At 56.3% G+C, this 17,918-nt stretch overlaps 1 protein-coding gene across 3 annotated transcripts; it reads right to left on the reverse strand.

Annotated features, from left to right (window-relative positions):
* Positions 1–1,541: 1,541 nt before the first annotated feature.
* Positions 1,542–16,284, reverse strand: IL10RA (interleukin 10 receptor subunit alpha). Of its 3 annotated transcripts, none has more exons than XM_081154849.1 (7): positions 16,148–16,284; positions 14,069–14,189; positions 13,324–13,508; positions 12,290–12,459; positions 11,272–11,422; positions 9,721–9,842; positions 1,542–6,624 (listed from the first exon to the last, which is right to left on the reverse strand). In XM_081154849.1, exons 1-7 carry the CDS (start codon positions 16,212–16,214, stop codon positions 5,698–5,700), a joined length of 1,743 nt encoding a protein of 580 aa, XP_081010975.1. In that variant the 5' UTR covers positions 16,215–16,284; the 3' UTR covers positions 1,542–5,697. The 3 variants fall into 3 exon arrangements, with proteins under 3 accessions (XP_081010975.1, XP_081010976.1, XP_081010977.1); XM_081154850.1 differs by having other exon boundaries at positions 14,069–14,183; positions 16,148–16,265; XM_081154851.1 differs by lacking the exon at positions 14,069–14,189 and having other exon boundaries at positions 16,148–16,265.
* Between the last annotated feature and the right edge of the window lie 1,634 nt (positions 16,285–17,918).

Consider the following 17,918-nt stretch of genomic DNA (forward strand, 5'->3'; position numbering starts at 1 on the left):
ATTAAACTGGAATGACAGTGTGGGGTGGTGACAAGTGGTTGGATTAACCATACATTTGGAAGGTAGAGCTGATTGGTGGATCAAATGTGGGGTGTGAAGGGATGACTCCGGGTGTTTTTTCTGAACAACTGGGTGATTGGTGGCACCATTTACTCAGGATGGGAAGCCTGGGGGACAAACGGGTGTGTGGGAAGCAAGACATCCAAATGGAGGTAGCTGAGGAGGTAGGTGAGTTGAGGGAGAAGTCCTGCTGGGATGTTTGAAAGCCATCAGCATCTGAATGGCATGTGAAGGTATGGACAGGGTGACCCCAGATGGGGGCGGCAGGATTTTAATGGAACAGATGGCACATCATCAAGTCATTGTCTGAAGGAGAGATTCTCAAACTTGAGTGTGCATGGGAGTCAGCTGCAACGAGGAGCTTAGAACTGCTTACTAAGCAAGCCCCTAGGAACAAGCATTCAGAACTTTTGGGCCTACGGGAGCAGCTTACGGAGACAAGCACTCCCAGGTGATTCTGCGGCAGGTGATACTTTGAGGAACTGCCTTGGGGGTAGGTAGATTAGAGTGTGGGGATGTGGAGGGCAAGGAACACTGCCAGGACTGGGGTGACCAGGTAGCAAGGTCCTGAAGTATATTTCTGTTCTCTCTAGGGTCATTATCAGGCCTTAGCCTCTATCGGCCCCTCTTTCCCCATGCAGGTAGAGGTATACAAGTGTGGCACCCTATACCCAGGCCTTTGCCCATCATATACCAGTCTGCACTAGGCACTCATACCCATGCCAACTCCAGAGCTTACCACCTCTACAGACAGAGGGATTTACTGAAACCCTCAGGTGAACCTCATGATAGGCTGCGATTGTCTAAGGAACAACCTGACACCACTGAGGCTCTTGGCTGCTCTGCAAGAGGTGCCAAGCAAGTGCATGGCTCCTGTCACTCAAAGAGCAGAGGGATGGTAGCCTGCTTTCTTCAAGGCAGAGAGCATCAGGTGAGTATTCTAACTGCATATTGGCTGGGGTGGGGGGAGACACTTGGTGGTCTTCTCCTTGTGTCCTAATTCCCACACCCAGGGTGTGGGATCACCCATTAAGTGAGTCATTGTGGGCACAAAAGCTTTCACATCTGAATCCCCACCATAGCCCTTAATTTGAAGGTCTTAGAAAGTGATCAGGGTTAAATACGGTCATAAGGGTGGGGCCCCACTGATGGGATTAGTGCCTTTATGAGAAAAGAGAGACCAGCTGTCTCCCTCTTGCTGGCTCTCATTTTCTCCCTCTCCCTCTCCTTTTCTTAAATCCATCCCTCTGCCTTGTGAAGACAAAGGGAGAAGGGGACCATCTGAAAACCAGGGAGAGAGCCCTCACCAAGAACTGAATCATCTGCATTTGGGTCTTGCACTGCCCAGCCTCCAGATCTGTGGGAAATAAATGCCTGTTGTTTAAGCCTGTCGTTATGGCATCCCCAACTGATGACAAATCATTAAGTTAATGCACTCAATTTCTCTGCTGTTAAAGAACAAAATTCAACTGAGTAAATTTGAAGAACTAGTTGGCTTTATTAAGTGATTCATAAATCAGGCAGCGCCCCATCTAGCAATTGGTCTGAGCTGTTGTGCATCATGAAAAGTTTTTCTGGAAGAAGGGTAGGGCAAGGGAGCTATTAACGGAAGAAAAGAAAGGATTACATTTCAGACCAGATCATCTGCTTTTGGAGGGAAGGAAATGGCAAGGTTCTTATCATGCAGATTGTCTCTTCATTCTATGGGGCTTGGAGAGGACCCACATGACATTGCCTTACTGGTGCCTGACCAGAAAATTCCAGACTGGCTGAAACAGCAATGAGATCGAGGTTTGGTACCTGGGCTTTATCAGCGTGCCATTTGGCACCCGTGGTTTTCTCTTTAACACTGCCTCCCGCCTCCATCACTTGTGTGGAATTTTAGTTTCTTTTGTGGAATACTAATTGTAATAATATATTTGTTGGCCTATTAGCTTGCTGTTTATCTTCATAACCAGATGGTGCCCTCCATGAACCTGTACCTCTTTTGCTCACCAGTCTGGACCCAGGGCTGTGCCCCATGCCTGGCACATGCTAGGTGCTTAACAGTGTGTTTCTTAGGAAATGCAACGCTGACTACAGGAAGGCCTTCAGTCAGTTCTCTGCACACTCCTCCTCCCCGACTCACGCCACGTTTGCCTGTTAAAAACACTCAGATCCCCAGACTCAACCCTTCCTCATCAGCGTTTGCTGGGTCTTCCCACCCTTTTTGATGTTTAGGGGAGCTGGGTGAAGTTAAGATCAGTTTTTAGTGAGGAAAGGTGCCGTGGGTCATTAATAAAAACACATTTAGTTTTAAATTGTGGATTCGCCTTGAACCCCCAAACTCATGCTCATGACAGGAAGTGGATGAGTCACGCCTCCCACCACTTCGAGTCCTCTGGGTCGGGGCTGATAAAATCAGCACCGGCTGCTCGGGCCCTGCTGGGTTACCAGGGTGCTGCCCCAGGTAGGCACAGGTCACAGCGTCCTCTGCCTGGCATAGGTGGGGCTCCGAAACTTCCCCGCGGTGGTGGAGCACGGGCTCTGGGGTGACCCCTCCCGAGACTGTGTGCATCCTGCGAGCGAGTGGGCACGGGGCGGGAGGGGCCGAGATTGAGCGGGCACGGGGCGGGAGGGGCCGAGATCGGGGCAGACGGGGCGGGCTGAGCCCAGCCATTTGCAGAGCTGGGGAAACAGTTCCTGGAATTTCCTCTCCAGCCGCTGAGTCCGCTTCCCGCCTCCCTGAGAGGAAGCTCCGTGAGCTCATGCAAGTGCAGAAGCGCACCCCCCGGCCTGGGAAGGCCCCGAAGGGGTCACTCCACTCAACCAGCCGGGCCTTCTGCGGGGGACTTCAGTTCAGCTTCCCGAGAAGGCTGGCTGCGTCCCGCCGCTGTGGGAAGAGCCTCGTGTCCCCACAGGCCGGCTGTGCGGGGCAGGCCCGGGGCAGCGGAGGCCCAGCCACAGGCCTGCGCAGAGGGAGGCAGAAGCCCGCAGCCTGGGCCCCACGCGGACTCCCCGCCTGCTGCCGGGCTTTCCCGGGGCTGGGTGCCCCATCCTCTGACTTGCTGTTCACCTCTTGGCCAGTCTTCATCCAACCTGCCTCGGGCTTTTCCCCGGGGGAAGAAGCCATCTCCAACACTCACCTTCAGGAGACAGTGACCACCCCACACGTTTTATTGATCTGACAAGGAGGCCTCTGGGGCAAAAGTGTCAGCAGGTCCCAAATGGTGTGACATTAGTCAAGTTCTCTGAAGGCGATGGGATCAGCGCTTCCCCAGAACTGGGTATTTCCTCAGAATGAAAGGGGGAGAGGCATCGTTGGAGATGAGAGGGGACGTGACAAGCTGTCCTTAGCCGCCTCCTCAGGACACAGGCTGGGACAAAGCAGTGTACCAGACACTCAGGCCCCGAGCTTGGGCTTGCTCCACCCACCCGGCTGGGGGGGGGAGGCGGGAAGGATTCAAAACCACACACGTGTGGCTTTTCGGGGAAGGAGCAGGCTGCTTTTAGAAGGGAATGCAGATCACTTCCGCACTTAGGAGAACCCCCCTAGACGCACCCCAGGTCCAGGGAAGCAGGTGGCAGCGCTCCAGGGGTCTGCTTGGCTGTGGTCCGGAAGGGAGCGGCTTCCAGGACCCCTTTCCCAATTGTCAGAACTTCCACACAAAACATTTTACACCGTCCACCACTTCCTTTCAGCCTCTGCAAGAAGCTGCATGCATTTCACCCCTTCCCAAGAAAAACTATCCATTTCCCTCTCAGCCTTAAAGGCCAGTGCCAGCGAGCTATGCACGTGCCTGGACCATGGGAAACGCTTTATATGTGACCTTGTGTAAACTGCGTGGCTTCCCCTGGAGGAAGAATTACTCAAGGTTACAGATGAGGAAACTGGAACGTAGAAAGTTTCCATAATTTGCTCACGGTCACAGGCAATAAATGTTAGCAAAGGACTTTGTTCCCAGGTCTGTCTGATGTGCCCGAGTGCTGGGCACTTAGGACAGCATCTCCCATCTTACCAACCTCAGTTACCAACAGTGTCAGTCTGGCGCCAGCTGCCATGTCACCAGAAATCTGACCGGTTTCACATGATTCCTGTGGTCCCGACAATTTACTATAATAACAATGACATCACTCGTTTACAAAGCTGTGTCGGAGGTACATGCACACCTCTGCCTCAGCAGAGCCTCAGACCCCCAGGAGCGAGATAGTCAGGCACTGGTTTCTGGTTTTACAGATGAAACGGACAAGGACAGTGACTTTCCCAAGGTCACACAGCGAGAAGCAGTGGGGTCGAACTAGAACTTCTAGGCTCTTGAAATCCTGAGCATTCTCCCATTGCACTATGCTGCCCCTCCAATAAATAGAACAAGACACATAAGTAAACCTTCCCAGGGAGCCCCGGGAAGCCCTCCCGCAAGCCTGAGCTTCCAGAGGGCGCTGTTGCCAGGCTGGCATCCAGAGCTTTTTGGCAGAGTGGGGGGTTCTGGTTGGACTCTTTGGGCCAGAAGGTCTGATCCCAGACTGCCACAGAGAAGCGCAGGCCACGGACGACCTAGGGGCAGCCCAGGCCCCCCACTCCTCCCGCTCCTTGTGCGTGGACTGGAAGCTGGCTCAGAGTTCCTATTCCAAGCTCCCTGGGGAGCTGGGCACACGCCTGGCCCTCTCGGGCCCAGTGCCTGGAGGCTCCGCGTGATGCCATGGACTTCGCTCCTTCGGGTGGTCTCAGCATGAGAAAGCAGCTAGCTCTGTGCAGACACAGCCGCAGTGTCCTTCCTCCCGGCCTGGGGCAGCTTCGCTAACGTCCACCATGGACAGCAGCACACGCAGGGGCAGGTCCCAGCCCTGAGCCTCTGGGCAGACCAGCCGGTGCCCAAACCCAGAGGCTGCCTGAGGGTTGAGTTCTGACCAATGAAAACACCATGGTTTCTCTGGTACTGTCAGCAAATGACGGGGCACCAGGTGGGGCCAGGAGGGGCTTGGCCACAGCAGGAACCCCAGGGGGCTGCTGCTCTCTTTGCTGAAAAGCGGGAAATGTCTGCATATGGACTTGAGACATCCCCAGAGGACGGGCTCTGAGCTAGGAGCCCCCTTTTGGGTCTCAGCTCCTTTTATCCCCCTGTGGGTCCATAATGATAGTTGACTGACTGGCCGGCCAGACACATCGTAAGAGCTTCCGTGACAAGCTCCCTCCCTGGGAGGCCTGCTGGTGAGGGGGCTTCTCCATGTACCAGTCCAGGCCAGTTGGTGGTCAGCTGACCACCCCGAGATCACACTTGGTCATTGCTCCCTCCTCTCCCCCTACAAACGGCCCCTGCTGTGAGGCCCTGACACAAGGTTGGTTTAAGGGGGAGGCCTGGCAGCCTTGCCTCAACTCCAGAAAACTCCATGATTCCCTGAGAAAACAATGCTTTTCACACAGGCAGAGTCCTAAGGGAGGCAGGCTTTGCCCTGCCCTGCTCAGTTCTGCCTGAGTCTGCAGGGCGCATGCACAGAACGGGCCCCCCACTCCCTGCCCAGCACCTGAGCCAGCACTGCTGGACCCTGGCCTTGTAGAAGAGTGCCCAGACTGGCATCGTGCTTCACTTCTGATCCTGGCGCCCTCCTCCTAGTCCAGGCAGGACATGGCTGATGTCCACAGCAGCTCCTTAGCCTGAGTCACTCACTGGAGTGCAGACTGGAGATCAGCGGCAGGATGACCAGGTCTGAGTCAAAACTGCCCAGGAGACTGCCCGGGGCTCCCACACAGTCCGGAGGGGCAAGATCATGGGCAAAGCTCCAGTCAGATGTTCCTAGGTCACCATAGCTGGTCAAGCCCAGGAGTGACCATTCTTCAGTTTGGGGGTTCCCCTGTCCAGCTGGGGCCCCTGAGGGAGTGAGAGTCACTTCTGGGGGATCCTGTTTCAAATAGCCCTTGACCAGGACTGGTGGAGGCCAGGCTTCCTCGGCATCCAGGCACATCCTGAGTTGGGGGTTGAAGCCACCTGTTGAGGAGGACTCTTCTTCCAGGCAGCCTGCCTCGGCTGCCTTCTCCTCCGTGCCTCTGGTCTGCTGCAGGTAGCCCTGGAAGGCCACCGCAGCCGGGTCTTCTCCCTCAGCCATCGCATGCCCCGAGGGGCTGACACGGCCCAAGGCTGGGCCATCCTGTGTATCCCCAGGCTGCCCTTCAGAGCTGTGGACGAGGCCAATGCCACTGTCATCCTGGCCCGGGCCACGGGTGCCCACCGGCGGCTCCCAGCTGGGTGCCGAGCGGGGACTGAGGCTGGGCTCCTGCAGGCAGATGCCGCTGTCGCTGCTGCCACCGCTGCCACCGCTGCCACCGCTCTCCAGCTCCAGGGCGGCCCCCTTTCCCAGCGCGCCCCCGAACTGGGGGTGCAGGGCGGGGAGAAGGAACTGGGGCTCCTCAGTCTGCAGGGACGGCTTGGCACTGCCAAAGCCGCTGTCCGTGCTGCCGTGCAGCTCCGAGTTCCTCAGCCCTGCGGACACCTTGGGCAAGGCCTCCTCGCCGACGGCACAGATGGTGTCCAGGGTCTCTAGGCTGGGAAGCTGGCTGAAGAGGCCGAAGGGGCTGGGCCTCCCGAAGACCTGGGGAGAGGGCAGGAGCGGGGAAGGCGGGGTCAGCTTGGGAACCCACCCGTGCTGCCGGGGAGGCCGAGGGTCGTCCGTAAAGGGAGCTCGAGGAGGCACTGCTCCAGGAGGGGACGCAGGGCCTGAGCACACTGCCGCTTGTTCCTCTTGTCTCACTTCAGAACTGAGTTTTCCTCCTAAAGAAATTCTCAGCTCAGCTCAGAACCGAGTACGGAGACGCCGCTATCCCGAAGCCCAGCAGGCACGAGGGCGGAATGGGGGCGGCGAACGGTCCCAGGGGCCGCGCTTCTCGAACCTGGGCACAGGCGGGACCATCTAGATCTAAAAGCGTGTTCCGAACTCTTTAGACTATGACCCAAAATAAGAAACATGCTACATAACAACCCGTATACAAGTAGCCCATAAATCTATAACTCACGTGGGACTAAAACCAGTTTCCCCAAATATTTATTACTACCTGTGCACTGTGATCCATCCTACTCTATTCCACCCTATTCGTTCGTTTTTAAAATGCTCGAGTGAGACACCAAATTAATTTATCTACTCCCCGAGTTGTGACTCGCACAAACATAGGGTGGCTGCAGTGTGGGGCAGTGGAACAAGCACAGACTAGCAGCTGAGGAGGACACTAATTGCTGAGGACGCCAAGGAAACCACTTAACGCTGGCCCTTCTGCCTGAGGCACAGTGCTGTTCTTTCTGCCCAGGAACACATCCGCACAGTGCTGTCTCAGGGCCTTTGCACATGCTACACTCGTTCTGGTTGGAATACTCTTTTTTCAGGGCTTTGTATGGTTGTGTTGTGCAGGTCTCAGCTCCGATGTCACCTCCTCAGAGAGGCCCTCCTGATCACCCAGACACTCTCCCCACACTGACCTAGTTTACTTAGCTTCTTAGTTTCTCAAATTATGTTTTGTTTTCATTCACGCCCCCACTCCCACCATCACCCTCACCCCCACCAACACGCACATACACATGCAATCATTTCCCACTCCCAATAGAATACAAACTCCTTGAGGGTAGCTGCTACCCAGTCTTGTTTGCCACTCTGCTCCCAAGGCTTAAACTGAGTTTTGTAGCAGATATTCATGTTTGTTGACTGATGACTGCATATCTGCCCTCAATCCTTTTGTATGAGATAACTCGAATGCAACTCTTATTGGTTGAGTTCCTATTAATATTACATAGCTTGGTAATTAAAGATGTATATTATGAAGCCAGACTTCATGGGTTCAGATTCCAGCTCTGCCTCTTAGTAGCTGTGTCACTTTGGCCAAATTAATTTCCCTTCCCGGTGCTTCAGTCCCTCACCTATAAAATGGAAATAATGATAGTACCTGCCTCATGTTGCGGGTAATGCATGTGAAGTGCTTAGAACAGTGCTTGGTACATAAAAAGCACTCAATAAATGTTTCGTGAATTGAATTTTACTCTCCAATAATTCTCTAAGGAAGTATTATTATCTATATTTCCTACAGGAGAAAATGAAACTTCAGAGAAGTGATTTGTCCAAAGTCACACAGCAGCAAAGAACAAACCTGGAATTTGTATGCAACTGTCCTGATTTGAAATCTCCCCTTGTCCAATAACACTTACATTGATATATTGTTGAAAGATCAGATCAAGGCAGCCAATGAGTGAGAACAAGCTAAGGAGTGTGAAAGTGCTCTGCTCACTAAAAGTTACTCGTAAAGTTAGTGATGAGCATGGCTGTGGGATGAAGGAACTGGGCTGGATTTGTCTGGAGGAGGAAGAGCTTCAGGGACAACTCAGGTGTGCCATCCAAACGTGCAGGAGCAGCAGGAGGCCGGGGCTTGCCTGTCATTTCCTTTGGCGTTTTGGCATCTACGTCTGTTTCACTGGTTTGCATTGAAGTTACCAGTTTATACATTGGCCACCCCACCAGCCGTAATCAAGCCCCTTGGCACCCGGGGTCACAGGAGTGCACGTGTTGTTGGTGCTCAGTAACTGCAGCTCAGTGGAGCCAGCCTTGCATTCCTCCTCGGTGCTTTTCCTGGTGCCTGACAATATCCCACCCAGTGGTCCAGGAGCACCCTCCCCACCCCACTGCTTCCTAGTATCTGTCCTGAGGCAGGCCCCCTGCTGCACTCATCTCTATATTGCCCCACCCCAGCTCTGGGCCCTGCACGGAGAATCTGCTTGTAGTACTTGTCAAACAGGCGGACGCACATGTCTGTGGACCCAAATCCGCCCAGAACACAGGAAAACGACAGTGAGCTATGCACTTCAGCCAGATGCAGAGAGGCACTTCAGAAGCCCCTAAAGCTGCAGGGGCTGCCTGCTCCTGTCTCCTTGTCATATCTCTCCACCCAGGGTCCTACAGGTAAGCACAGAGCTCTTTTTTGTCTGGATAAAGACCCTAGTGAGGCCAGGCCGTCCTGCGCCTCTTCTGTCCCCCCCTCCCCGCCTCCTGAAGTTCTTACTCAGAATAATTTCAGAGGATCTTTGTCTCTTTCCTAGTTTTTCCCAGAGACCCCGGAATCCCTCTGGAGGGTCCCCTTCCAGCCATGAGCCAGCTGTGGGGGCCATGGAGGGCAAGCTGAGTCCCAGGCCAGAGACAGGCTGAGGTCTGGAAATACCGCTCAACACTACAAGTTGAGTTTCGCAGGCCGGCTTACCTCAAGTGCAGCATTTGTCAGCACTGGTAGGAAGAGGAGACACTCGAGGAGTACAGAACCCTAGCATCCCTGTAAACCCCTCCTCTTGCCTCTAGCCAATCCACCCCACTCTCCACGCTGAGGGCAGCCCAGGCCAGCGCTTCCAGCCTTTTGGCTCCCTCTCCCTCCGAGGTGCTAATGCTCAGGGCCCAGTCCATGGCCAATTATTAGCTAAATTGGAACAAAATGACGTTTGGGGTTGGGACCACTCAGTATGCATGTTGTCTGGGCCACTAGAAGCAACGTTCTCAGCACTGGGCTCCCACGCCCAGTTCTCCTGTCACCCTCATGGTGCTTGAAGAAGGTGCCTTCTGATCATGTCAAGGCTGAGGGAAGGGACTGTCAGATTGAGCACCTGTTGTCTACAGTCCTGGTGTGGTTGGGAAGGGCAGGCAGTGGTCTCCCCTGTGACTCACCAGGACGGCAGGCAGCTTCCTGGGGCGCCGCACGTACAGCTGGAGGGTCAGGGAGTAGGCCAGGGCCCCACACAGCAGCACCACGAGGATGCAAAAGATGCTGAGGTTGGTCACGGTGAAGTCTGCAAGCACAGGGAGAGACATTTGTGGCCACGCCCCATGGGACACGGAGGGGCAGTCTTTGGGGATCCTACGGTCACTTGGTGCGTGGCCCAGGTGACCCCCACCGCCACAGGCTACCTGTAGACCACAACTCTAGACGTGTCTGGGTTCCGGGGAACCCCTGCCTGGCCCCCGACTCAGGCCCTGAAGGATTTCCTCAGTAGGCTCTGCTGCCAGCTCTCTGCACTCACCCCACAGCACACAGCAGAGAGCTGGGCTGGGATAGCAGGTAAGCACAGGGCATTTGGCAGCCAGACCTGGGTTCAAATCTCAGCCTCACCACTTACTAGCTGTGAGGCTGTGAACAGATTACTCAGCCTCTCTGAGCCTGTTTCCTCATCTATAACATGGGAAAATAATGGCGCTTACTGCTTAGGATGGCTGTGAAGTACATAGCACTTACCACCCACCTTTACCTGTGTCATCTGACCCTTATAACAAACACAATAGTGTTTCAGGAGAGAAACACTATTATCACCCCTATTGTATAGATTAGGGTCTTGAGGTCCAGAGAGGTTAAGTTACTTACCCAAGGTCATATACCTCATATGTGGGAAAGCAGGGATTTGAACCCAGACCTCTACACAAAGCTATTTTGTACACCAGTGAGTGGATGTAAAGAAAGCTCTAAGGCTGCCTGACAGACGGTGCCTGACTCTGCTGAATGAGAGGGAGGCTCACGGGGCAGTGATTTTGTGAGTGCCCTTCAAGAACTGAGGTGTGAAACTGTGAGGATTCGACTCACTGTGGTCTTTCCTGGACCTGCCCACTTTGGACTGGGCACCCCAGCACACTGCTAGTGTGATTCATTGGGCACTTGGCTTGTGCTGTCCTGAGCTGTTAGTCACAGCTTCCTCTGCGCACACCCTGACCCCCCAGCTAGACTGTAAGATCCTCAGGCAGGACCATGGTCTTCACATCCTAAATCCCCCCTTCCCAGTGCCCGGCTGAGGACCTGGTGTGATACCTATTGGCCTGAGCAGCTGTGGCATGGAGTCAGCTCAGTCCTGTTTCCTCTGAGGGACAGGGAGGTAAGGAGAAGGCCCTTAGTGCCCCAGCTCTCAGAGAGGACAGCAGAGGACTCTTAACAAGCAGGAACTGCCCCAGCTGACCGAGGGTGCCTGGGGCTCTGGGAAGCCCCACTGTGCTCAAGAGGAAGCCGGCAGCCACAACATCAGGAGACCTGGCTCTACCACCAAGCCCTGGGACACAGGTCATGGTCACTGAGCCTCGCTTCCTCACCTCTAAATGGGGACCACAGGGTATCTGTGACAGGGCACGGAGAGCCATGGGGGGCAGGCCCAGCACAGCCACATCAGGAGCCTTCCGGACTGTGCGCGGCTGTCCTGCCTCCTGCCTGCCCGCTGGACTGCGGCCCGACCCACTCACAATGCCAGGTGAGCACGAAGCATGCCTCCTCCGACCACAGCCCCTTGTTCGTTAGGGATGACACGGCCGGTTTCACCTTGACACAGAACTCTCCCACCTCTCCAGGACTCGGGAAGCTGAAGTTTTCACGTGCCACCCTCTTGTTTGTGAGCTGAAACGAAAACAATGGCCATAAGCAAAACACCCCTGCTCACGACGCATGGAGGGCGAGAGCCGGGGGGGCCTTTAGAGATGATGGAGGCCAATCCCTGTGGTCGTTTTTCTAAGATAACAAGCCCTGGATTATTGACACAGCCCACGATCTCTGTGGTTACCATGACTATTATTATGTTGGTTAATTCTCACCTGAGGATCTTTTTTCCATGATTTTTTAAGAGAGAGTGGAAGAGAGGGGCTGGGGCGGGGGGAGAGAAACATCAACGTTAGGGGGACACACCAATTGGTTGCCTCCCACACATGCTCTGACCAGGGCTGGGGATCAAACCTGCAACCCAGGCCCATGCCCTTGACCGGAAATCGAACCCATGTCCTTTCGGTGTGCAGCCCATGCTCTAATCCTGAGCCACACTGGCCAGGGCGGTCACCATGACTTATTTTGTATTAAAGAGAAAAGGGTGTGCTGTATAGATGCTGAGGACCTTCCCAGAAGGGCTGGGCTCTACTGCGGTGGAAGGGAAAGAGGGTGGATTTTGCAGATTCCAGGTCTCCTACTTACAGGGGTGTCCTTGGGCAACTGCACAGGCCCTGGTGTCTCATTTCTCCACTATACAATGGGATGAAATACCCACCTTCAAGGGGCAGGAAACAATGGTTACAGAATGTCTTGTGTGGTGCTTGACACCTGGTAGGTAGTGTCTCCCCTGCCACCTGGCAGGAGCACCAGCTTGAGGACTGAGGTCATCTCAAGTCCCTTTTCTGCCCCTATGACCTCCCTCTGCCAGCACAAGGGGGGGGTGGCAAGGGAAGGGGGAGTGAGGGGAGAGGGGACCCAGGTCCTGCAGCCTTGGGAATCTCATACCTTATAGTGTCCTGGCACCTTGCGAATTGCAATCTCATATTCTCGGAAGTGTGGGAAGATGCTTTCGTACGTTTCGCCTGCAGGGGCCACCTTGGGCCGGGGTGGCTTTATCTTTCCAAGGATGATGCCATCACGTATCTCGAGCTCCACGCCGCCAACTGTCAAATTCACTGAGCAGGGAGGCGCAGCCATGAGGCCTGCGGGCTGGGGAGGGCTAGGCTCCCACCCCTGCCTGGCCTCCAGGGTCAAGCTTTACCCATTCTAAAACCTGGGCCACAGGCTTTTCCTACCTAGCAGACCTTGAGGACTTCCTGGGGAGCCTGTTAAAATGACAGATGCCCGGGGCCTGCTTGACTGATGAAGGTGGGCCCTGGAAACATCCCATATCGTAAACACACTCCCCAGGTAATGTCTCTACAGCCAGCTGAGCACTGGCCCGCAGACAGGCATTTGGGAGACAATGACCGTGACCATCCTAGACCATTAGTCCTGATTCTGAGTTCTGCAGGGCAGGTTTGTCACATGTACAGAGCACTGTGGATCCCCTTCTGCGGAGGGGAAGAAGCCCACTGAGTAGAGGCTTGTCCTTTCCTCCTGTCTCTGCCAAGAGAGACTCCCAACTCTTCCCCAGTGGTACCTCTCCACTTCAAAGCCTCACACCCTGACCCCTGGGAGTCCATCCCCAGTGGGCGGGGCAGGGGCTGGTCCATTTCTGCCTGATGCCTGCTTCCCTGTGCTGAACGCTTACGGATTCACTTCCTCTCCAGAGCCGGCTAAGTGCACAGGCTGCCCGGTTCACCCTGAGACTTCTCTGTAGGATAAACAACTCCAGTTCCCTTTTAATACTTGAACAGCTTGACTGTTTTCATCTAAACCTCATCCAAAGTCCTGACTCAGACTTGTTTGAGCAACTAGGTCCCCAGTCAGGGAGCCAGGCTGATGAGCTACGGGAACATAGAGGACAGCTCCAGACTCGAGGTCTGGCTGGAAGGGACCCCCAAAGCCATGTCCTAGGCCCAGTGGAGGAAGAGCACCTTCGTCCTTGGTGAAGCGAGTGTTGGTGACAGTCCAGTTGGAGTGCTGGCCTCTGTCCACAGCCCGGACTTTGGCTCGGTAGCCATTGTTGTGGTACAGGTCCAGGGTCACCATGGTGAGGTCACAGGACAGCATCAGGGTCTGGCTACAGCTGGAGATGGGCGTCCAGGGCCCTATCCCGTACCTGGGGATAGCAGGATAGGCATTGATTCACACTTTTGTTCAAACCTGTCTCCTTTAAGAGGGAAGCAAGGGGCCAAGAGAGCCGCTGTGATGGTAGAGCCCTCAAGGTATGTCCTTTAGTTCAGGGCCTCTAAAGGCAAGGAGCTCTGCCTGGTTCTGGGAGCCTGTGCCAATTCCTCTGTGGCCTAAAAGACTCTTAAAGTGAAATATGAGGGGCCCAAGTCCCAGCTCCTCTAGGAAGATTTGCTACTCCCTGCAACACAGCCTAATTTCTCCCTTCTCCCAACTCTATTTGCAGTCATTAGGGTTTCCTTGTTTTTAACCATATTGTGAGTGCTCTTCCTGTTTTTCCAATAAGAGAAAAATCTTGAGGGTAAAGGCAATACTGTGGCTTTCTCACCCCAGAGCTCCCAGAAGCCGGCTCAGCACATTTGAGACTCAGTCTACCTGCCAAAGGATGGGCATGTGCCAGGGTCCTTCCTGTGTCACTGCAGTAACAAGGCAGGTATCTTTCTGTGCTGAATCCCTCCTGTACCTCCCTCCTGCCTCCCTCTTCCTTACCGTAGGAGCTGCACTTCATAGTAGGTACTTTCAGACTGATTCTGGATGGGCGTCCAGTGGAGGATGTGGTGGAAAAACTCTGCTTCAAACCACACAGATGGGGGGCTGGGCAGCTCTGTCCCTGGGGAGGAGTGCTGGTATCAGGGGGCAGAGCCCAGCCCACCCAGGGATGAAGATGCTGATGGTGATGGTGGCAAGCACTTAGCAGCTCCCACCTATTGAGCACCTTGCTATGAGCTGAGTGCTCTGCTAAGCACTCCAGAGATATTGTCTCATTTAATGATCACAACAGCCCTACAAGCCAGGCATTTATGACCCCAAGTTTTTGGTGAAAAAATGACAGCTGAGAGAGGTTGAGTGACTTGCCCAAGGCAACAGGGCAGGTAAGGGGAAGAGGGGGCCCTGGATGTACATGTGTCTGATTCCAGAGCAGGTGCTGCATCCTTAAATCAGTGTCTTGTGCAGCCTGTGATCAGAAGCAGAAGTGGCGTCTGAGAAGAGCCAAGCTGCGTGCAGTGTATCCCGGGTGAGGAGGCAGGGGCTGGGGGCTAGAGTACGTCCACAGTGAGCTTCAGTCCCTGGCTCTGCCCACCCTGTCCCTGCTCCAGCCCCGTTCCAAAGCCTGCCCTCAAGCCTCATACTTGGTCCCTAGCTTGGCCCCAGCTCTGGCTCCAGCCCATGCCTTCTCTCTGGAGTTTTTGGGTGCACAGATATCTGCTTGTGGGCAGCTTCCTGCTTCTCCCAGATCTGCTGGGCATCCCCAAGCTGAGGGCTCGCCCCATCCCCTAGCTTCTAGAAGGGCTTTATCTATAGCCAGAAGCCCAGCCTCAGGTTGGGTGAGAACAGACAGAACGAAGCAGCTCTTTCCACAAAGAGCTAATGTCCGTGGCTCCGAGGTGAGACACTAAATACCAGCGCCCATCTCCACTCCTGTCTCCCCTCCCTCCCAACACACAGCATTCACCACAGGAAATGCCAGCTTCAGGAGTCTCCGACCAGCACCTGCCAGTGTGACTTGGGCAAATTCTAAAACCTCACTGAACCTCTCCTCTCATTTCTGAGAGTGCAACAAGTACTCCTACGTTAAGAGTCTTCCCCGTCACGCGCAATGAAACAAGTCAAGGCCAATGCCCACACTCAATTCCTCTTCTCTCGCCCTTGACCCCTAACGTCTCCTGTCTGTTGGCAACTCTCTCAGGCTTCCAGGCTTCCCTTGTTCTCTGGCTTACCGTCTCTCTAGCAGCGCCTCTCACCTAGAAAGTACACCTGTCCCTTTCTTTCTTATGGAGTCTTTGATCCTCAAGCCTGAGTCTAGATTTCAAAACATCAGATGGGAAGTGAGCGGCGCAGCGGCCCTTTGCGGCGCCTGGGCGCGCGCCCGGCGCAGCCGGTGCCTGGGGCACTGCGCGGGCAGGGGAGGCGGGCGCAGCCGGTGCCTGGGGCACTGAGCGGGCAGGGGAGGCGGGCGCAGCCGGTGCCTGGGGCACTGAGCGGGCAGGGGAGGCGGGCGCAGCCGGTGCCTGGGGCACTGCGCGGGCAGGGGAGGCGGGCGCAGCCCCTGTCCCGGCCGCGCCGGGCCCTCCACCAGCCCTGCCCTCCTCTCTCCGGGGCGCACTCCTCTCCCGCAGAAACCCCGCGGGCAGCTGCGGGTCCAGGAGCCCGAGCTGCGGGGCAGGGGCAGGGGCAGGGGCAGGGCAGCGGGGGGCTCTGGGGCTACGGAAGGAGCAGGGGTGGGGGGCAGGGGGAGCGGAGGAGGGGAGCTGGTGGGCCAGAGGCCCCGGGCGGCGCAGGTTAACTGCGGGTCAGATGGGGAATCCGAGTGACCTCCTGCGGACCGCAGTCCCAGCGTCTGAACTAGAGCAGCCGAAAGGCCGGCGGCACATCTCTGAGTCCCCGAGGCGGGGGGACGGTGACTCCGCTTCCCTACCTCCCGCCCCCCCGCGACACTCTCTGCTTCTTCCCCGGGGACCGGGGAGATTCCGGGAAGGAAAGGTCGCGGATGCCCGTCTCCGGGGGCCAGGCGGGCGGCTTCCCGCGGACGCGCCCCCTTCCCGTCGGGGCGCGGGGGCCGGTCCTTACCTTGCGCCCCGCAGCGCGGCCGCAGGAGCAGCAGGGCCGCCAGCGGCACCACCAGGCGCGGCAGCATCCTGGGCGCGCGGCATCCTCCGGGCCGAGCCGACGCCGAAACCCGGCTCCGCGGCCGAGCCCGACGACCCCGGCTCGGCGCCCCGCCCACGCCCGGCGGGGCTGACGTCCGCGGGGCGGCCCGTGCGCGGAGCCCCGCCCCGCCCCGCCCGGAGCCCGGGCGCGGAGGCTGCAGCTGCGGGGGGCGCGCGGGCGGGGGCGCCCCAGCCTGGGCGGGGCCGGCGCGGGCGCGCTCGCCCCCCGACCCCTGGGCCCCCGCGCGACCCGGGAAGGCGGGCTGAGCCCCCCGGAGGGGGTGTGGGGTGTGCGCTTCGGGGGAGCAGGTGCGTGGGACAGCTTTGCCCCTTTGGGTGCGGAAGGTGGGGTGAGGTGGTTGGAGCTGTGCGGCGGGGGTGGGGTTCTCCGGCGGCCGCGGGGGGTTGGGCGGGAGATCGTCCCAGGCCCCGGGGGACTTGTGGGAGGACCCGTGTGGGCGTCTCGGTGTTGCCCTCGGACCCCGTGCAGAACGACGGTAAAGTAGGCAGTGCGCCACCTGACAGCGTATTTTGGAGGGGTCCCGTGGTGCCCCCCAGCCTCTTTTGGTTTCTGTTGCCTGAAATCTCCTGCTTGGAGCTCCTTCCCTCTGTCCTGCGGGGTGACGGCGCTCCTGGGGCGCTGGTGACGCAGCAGACCCCCGCCCCTGACCGTTGGCGCCCTGACCTCCCTCCAGGTGCCCGGGAGAGCAAGGCGTGGGAGGCGAGCACCGCCCGTCCCACTTCAGCCGCAGGGCACGTTTGCGCGGAGCGTGGGGGTGTCCCACCCTGCGTCTGGGGGCTGCTTTGGGAATGGAAAGACCTCACTTTTTCAGGAAGGTCGGGGCCCAGCCCCTGGCTTGTGCGCGGTCGGGCCCTAAGTGGGCAGCTCTTGCGGCCAGACCCTCAGCTCAGCTTCGAGGAAGAGCCCCGGGGCTGCTCGTGTGCACAAGCGTCTTTGCACCCTCTGTTGCTCAACTGAGAGACAAGAGTGGCCAATTGCTCAGGAGTACCCAGGCATGACCCAAGGGGTGGGGCTGCTGCTGAAGTGACTTTTAGTTCCCAGTGATCTTTTTAAGGAGTATGTGGTCTTGCTTCTTTCTTAACTTCTCTTTACTTTTAGTTTTTGTTGAGCCATAAAGATTTAAAAGTCTTACCCCGTTATTTTGAAAAGGACTAGTATTCTTAGTCATGACACACTCATTACGAGCTAGACACTGCGCTGAGGCCAGGATAACAGAGTGATCAAAACAAGGCTCCTTCACCCAAGGGATTAACAACCTAGCTAGAGACAGAAAGCGAAGAAATATTTAATGTACCATGTTAAGTGGTCTGGAGAGGGAAGTACAGGCTAACACGAGGACACAGGCACTCGACCACAGTTGAGAAGGCTTCCTGGAGGAGGTGACATCGAAGCTGAGACTTGAGGGTTGAATAGGAGGTAACTGGGTAAAGAGTAGACGAAGAGGGTGTTCCAAACGGAGGGAAGTGCATACTAGAAATGAGGGCACACGGCATTTTTTAAGAATGGGTAAATAGGCATTCTTGTTTTAAGATGAGAAAACCCACGGCTGACATAGTTAGTGTTTCACTCGGGGCAGAGCCAGCGTTTGGGTGTAGGCTATTCCAGTGTATCCCGCCACCTCGTAGGAAGCCCCCGGAACACAAGTTATGTCAGACATGTTACCATTGCT

This window comes from Miniopterus schreibersii, assembly GCF_964146895.1.
Source record: "Miniopterus schreibersii genome assembly, chromosome: 12".
Lineage (NCBI taxonomy): Eukaryota > Metazoa > Chordata > Mammalia > Chiroptera > Miniopteridae > Miniopterus > Miniopterus schreibersii.

Excerpts from the sequence above, each read along its gene's own strand:
- IL10RA (XM_081154849.1), bottom strand. The coding sequence starts at position 16,214 with ATGCTGCCGCGCCTGGTGGTGCCGCTGGCGGCCCTGCTGCTCCTGCGG. Across the intron at positions 13,509-14,068 it reads TATGAAGTGCAGCTCCTACG|GTACGGGATAGGGCCCTGGA; the intron begins GTAAGGAAGAGG and ends TGCTATCCCCAG. Across the intron at positions 12,460-13,323 it reads TCGCTTCACCAAGGACGAAG|TGAATTTGACAGTTGGCGGC; the intron begins GTGCTCTTCCTC and ends CTCCCTGCTCAG.